The sequence below is a fragment of the Lactuca sativa genome, chromosome 3, assembly GCF_002870075.4.
Source record: "Lactuca sativa cultivar Salinas chromosome 3, Lsat_Salinas_v11, whole genome shotgun sequence".
In the NCBI taxonomy this organism is placed as follows: Eukaryota; Viridiplantae; Streptophyta; class Magnoliopsida; order Asterales; family Asteraceae; genus Lactuca; species Lactuca sativa.
In genome coordinates, this window is record NC_056625.2 from 83,250,016 (window position 1) to 83,254,256 (window position 4,241).

The 4,241-nt window shown below is 37.3% G+C and overlaps 1 protein-coding gene across 7 annotated transcripts; it reads left to right on the forward strand.

The window, feature by feature from the left end:
- The first annotated feature begins 2,312 nt into the window (after positions 1–2,312).
- On the forward strand, positions 2,313–4,006 carry LOC111920331 (uncharacterized). Of its 7 annotated transcripts, none has more exons than XR_008230886.1 (3): positions 2,329–3,027; positions 3,181–3,291; positions 3,394–4,006. XR_008230886.1 is itself a non-coding variant. In XM_023915907.3 (3 exons), exons 1-3 carry the CDS (start codon positions 2,754–2,756, stop codon positions 3,811–3,813), a joined length of 552 nt encoding a protein of 183 aa, XP_023771675.1. In that variant the 5' UTR covers positions 2,329–2,753; the 3' UTR covers positions 3,814–4,006. The 7 variants fall into 7 exon arrangements, 2 of the variants coding, with proteins under 2 accessions (XP_023771675.1, XP_023771676.1); XR_002859812.3 differs by having other exon boundaries at positions 3,202–3,291; XM_023915907.3 differs by lacking the exon at positions 3,181–3,291 and having other exon boundaries at positions 3,394–3,545; positions 3,688–4,006.
- Positions 4,007–4,241: the final 235 nt, after the last annotated feature.

Sequence of the window (4,241 nt, forward strand, 5' to 3'; positions counted from 1 at the left end):
CGGTGACGACCTAACGATCTGTTGACCGCCACAAATTGAAAAAGAAGGTCACCAAATGCCAAAATCAAACCTAGAAGGGGAACCATCGATTATGACTGCAAGTAGAGAGAAGGAGATGCAGAATCCTTCAAGCGGCTGATTCGAATGGTGTTCCCGAATTGACAGAGGCGGTGACGACCTAACGATCTGTTGACCGCCACAAATTGAAAAAGAAGGTCACCAAATGCCAAAATCAAACCTAGAAGGGGAACCATCGATTATGACTGCAAGTAGAGAGAAGGAGATGCAGAATCCTTCAAGCGGCTGATTCGAATGGTGTTCCCGAATTGACAGAGGCGGTGACGACCTAACGATCTGTTGACCGCCACAAATTGAAAAAGAAGGTCACCAAATGCCAAAATCAAACCTAGAAGGGGAACCATCGATTATGACTGCAAGTAGAGAGAAGGAGATGCAGAATCCTTCAAGCGGCTGATTCGAATGGTGTTCCCGAATTGACAGAGGCGGTGACGACCTAACGATCTGTTGACCGCCACAAATTGAAAAAGAAGGTCACCAAATGCCAAAATCAAACCTAGAAGGGGAACCATCGATTATGACTGCAGGTAGAGAGAAGGAGATCTGGAATCCTTCAAGCGGCTGATTCGAATGGTGTTCCCGAATTGACAGAGGCGGTGACGACCTAACGATCTGTTGACCGCCACAAATTGAAAAAGAAGATCACCAAATGCCAAAATCAAACCTAGAAGGGGAACCATCGATTATGATTGCAAGTAGAGAGAATGAGATGCAGAATCCTTCAAGCGGCTGATTCGAATGGTGTTCCCGAATTGACAGAGGCGGTGACGACCTAACGATCTGTTGACCGCCACAAATTGAAAAAGAAGGTCACCAAATGCCAAAATCAAACCTAGAAGGGGAACCATCGATTATGACTGCAAGTAGAGAGAAGGAGATGCAAAATCCTTCAAGCGGCTGATTCGAATGGTGTTTCCGAATTGACAGAGGCGGTGACGACCTAACGATCTGTTGACCGCCACAAATTGAAAAAGAAGGTCACCAAATGCCAAAATCAAACCTAGAAGGGGAACCATCGATTATGACTGCAAGTAGAGAGAAGGAGATGCAGAATCCTTCAAGCGGCTGATTCGAATGGTGTTCCCGAATTGACAGAGGCGGTGACGACCTAACGATCTGTTGACCGCCACAAATTGAAAAAGAAGGTCACCAAATGCCAAAATCAAACCTAGAAGGGGAACCATCGATTATGACTGCAAGTAGAGAGAAGGAGATGCAGAATCCTTCAAGCGGCTGATTCGAATGGTGTTCCCGAATTGACAGAGGCGGTGACGACCTAACGATCTGTTGACCGCCACAAATTGAAAAAGAAGGTCACCAAATGCCAAAATCAAACCTAGAAGGGGAACCATCGATTATGACTGCAGGTAGAGAGAAGGAGATCTGGAATCCTTCAAGCGGCTGATTCAAATGAGTACGTGTATGCCAAACGACGAAATCGATTTTTGTTTTTGGCTTTCTGAAATTTCTGCTCGTGTACCGGTATCCATGGGAAGAAAGAAGAAAAGGAAAAGATATCAAATAACATGGCAGATATGATTTTAGATGTTAATTTCTTGCGATTTATAAGGAAAGGGATGTAATTGTGCAACTGATTTTACTAAATAGTGAGAGAGATAATAAGACTAGTTATTTAGCATTAAAAGTTTCTGGGTGAGGAAGAAAGGGCATAATCCGTAGGCAAAAGGGTAAATTAACAATGGGCGAAATCTGCATTGAGATGATTGACATGTGGATTATGGTTTCTTTTATTAAGAATTTCTTTTATTAAGAAGGAAGATATGAAATACAACTGTATTATTGTTTTTTTCTCATCTTTTCCACAACTGATTAGTTTAAACAAATCTTTAGAATTCCTCTGCACATCACATTTCTTGATCAATTCTTTCTCTTAGTGTCCTTATCTTCACATTTTAGTGAAAACAGATTTTTTGATGGAAATATGAGTGCACTATAACTACAATCAAATTGTTAGACATATTTAATTTTGTTTTCCAAGTGATTCTAAATAAAGTTTCATTCTAAAAACAAATGTACCCACCAAGTTGATCAAATTGTGCATAGTTGTTTTTTGAAATCAAATGGGACTCATTATTGTTTTAAATTACAGACCAAAGTAATTTATATATATATATATATATATATATATATATATGGAAAAAGTGAATATACCCTTAAGGATATATAGCTTAGATACCTAAAAGATAAAAAAAAAACTATGTCGTTTTTTCTTTTTCATTACCGATTCCTTTTAAAAGAAAAAAAATGCAATTTTCTTAAAAGATCAACTTCCTGCTCCTGCTTGACTGCTTCGTGCTTCGCTTCCTTCAATTCTGCTGATTTCCTATCTACCAACCCTTATATGGTAGATTCTGGTTCGTAATTGAAAGGTAGGGGTTTCTTCTGGTTCGTAATTGAAATTATTTACGATTGCTTCCACTCCCAATCCTACAGCCCAAAGCGAAATATCTTCTCTCTTCTAACCCAATTCCACCAACGTTTGTTTCCCCACACGTCTTGTAAAGCAATTCCATTCATAAAACATATAACTAAAATCTGATGTCGTTTCCAAGTTAATTTGTCAATCAGTCCTTTTTTGTCAATCTGTCCTTTATTCTTCCTCGTGCTCGCATCTATCAACGGAGCCACCAAATTATCGTTATCATATCGACCCGATGGGATGTAAGGGAAGGATCTTAATTTCAGATCGAGCTCACTTATTGTTCGATTATCATCAAGAAATAGATGGACTTCGAGAATATGAGCTTAGTAAATCGTTCGTTGGCACTAGCAAGAGAGGAATCGGGCCATGTTACTCTAGCAAGGTCATCCGAAATGGCATAAGAGTATGCGATGTGAAACATATGGACACCTTTCCTGATAAGCTTGATCTTTCATTCCAATGGTTTGTCATCTACTTGATTTCATGCCTATGGATTATCCTACCAGGTTTGTGAATTACACTCTTAATCCGAAATAAATCAATCTCACATTCTTTTCTTCTTTCCCTTGTACACTATGTATATATTGACTTAGGTTTGATTAAGAATGTGGAATCAAAATCACTACCGAAAATTGTAGGCTAAACTACTGACCCACCAGGTGTTTGATTAAATGCATCAGTGATACGAGCCCCAATTTTTTTGACTTTGGATTGGAAAAAATTCTTGCATGTGAGAAAGGGTAAACGAAAAACCGAGTAATTAGAATACAGTATGTATATGCGTGTAAAGATTTCTATCCAACTCTTTTTTTTGAAAAAAAAACACAACTTTATGTGTATTGAATATAAATTGCTTTCTTATGTGTACACAGGCAGTGGTTATATGTCTCCAAAATACATAATAAATGGCCATTTTTCTACCAAGTTTGATGTTTACAACTTTGGTCTTTTGCCTTTGGAGATAATAAATGGGAAAAATTGGGGATTTCAACATCCTGATCATAACTTGAGCCTACTAAGTCATGTAAGTTTGATGTTTACAACTTTGGTCTTTTGGCTTTGCCTTATGGACTAAAAGAAGTTCCTTGAAACTGATGAAACCTGTATTAGATTGTTTATGTGATTTGTTGTTGCTGTTGTATTTTTGCTTCTTTTTGTCTTCACAGCTATATGAGCTTCAACATGTTTTGAATTCCCATTGTTTATTGCAAAGATTAGAAGGGTATTTATGTCTTTTTCACAGAAATGGCTATTCACTAGCACAATGTTTACTAAAAACATCATACCTTTAAAAAATGTATCTTGGGTTGCACGGAGATCTTGGGTTGCACGGAGACACCAAAGAAGCTGAAGATTGTATTAGATGATGTAATCATGTATTAGTTAGGACATAATTTGTAAAGGTTTTTTGACAAATTGTATATGTTGACAGAAATTGTATAGATGTTGGATTGAGCTGAAATTGCAATCTACTTTTCTTATTTATTCGAAATAGCAATGTACGTATAAATACTTTCATTTTTAACCCACAATAATATCATATTTTTGTTTTTAACCCATAATAGCATCATATTTTCGTTTTCACCCACAATAGCATCATAATTTTGCTTTTCACCCACAATAGCATCATAATTTTGTTTTTCATCCACAATAGCATCATATTTTCGTTTTTAACCCACAATAGTATCATATTTTGGTTTTTAACCCACAATAGTATCAT

What these genes read in the sequence shown, in the direction of transcription:
- LOC111920331 (XM_023915907.3), top strand. Translation starts at nt 2,754, where the DNA reads ATGGGATGTAAGGGAAGGATCTTAATTTCAGATCGAGCTCACTTATTG. An exon ending in CCTATGGATTATCCTACCAG is followed by an intron (nt 3,028 to 3,393) that starts GTTTGTGAATTA and finishes ATGTGTACACAG; the next exon opens with GCAGTGGTTATATGTCTCCA. An exon ending in ACTTGAGCCTACTAAGTCAT is followed by an intron (nt 3,546 to 3,687) that starts GTAAGTTTGATG and finishes TTGTCTTCACAG; the next exon opens with CTATATGAGCTTCAACATGT.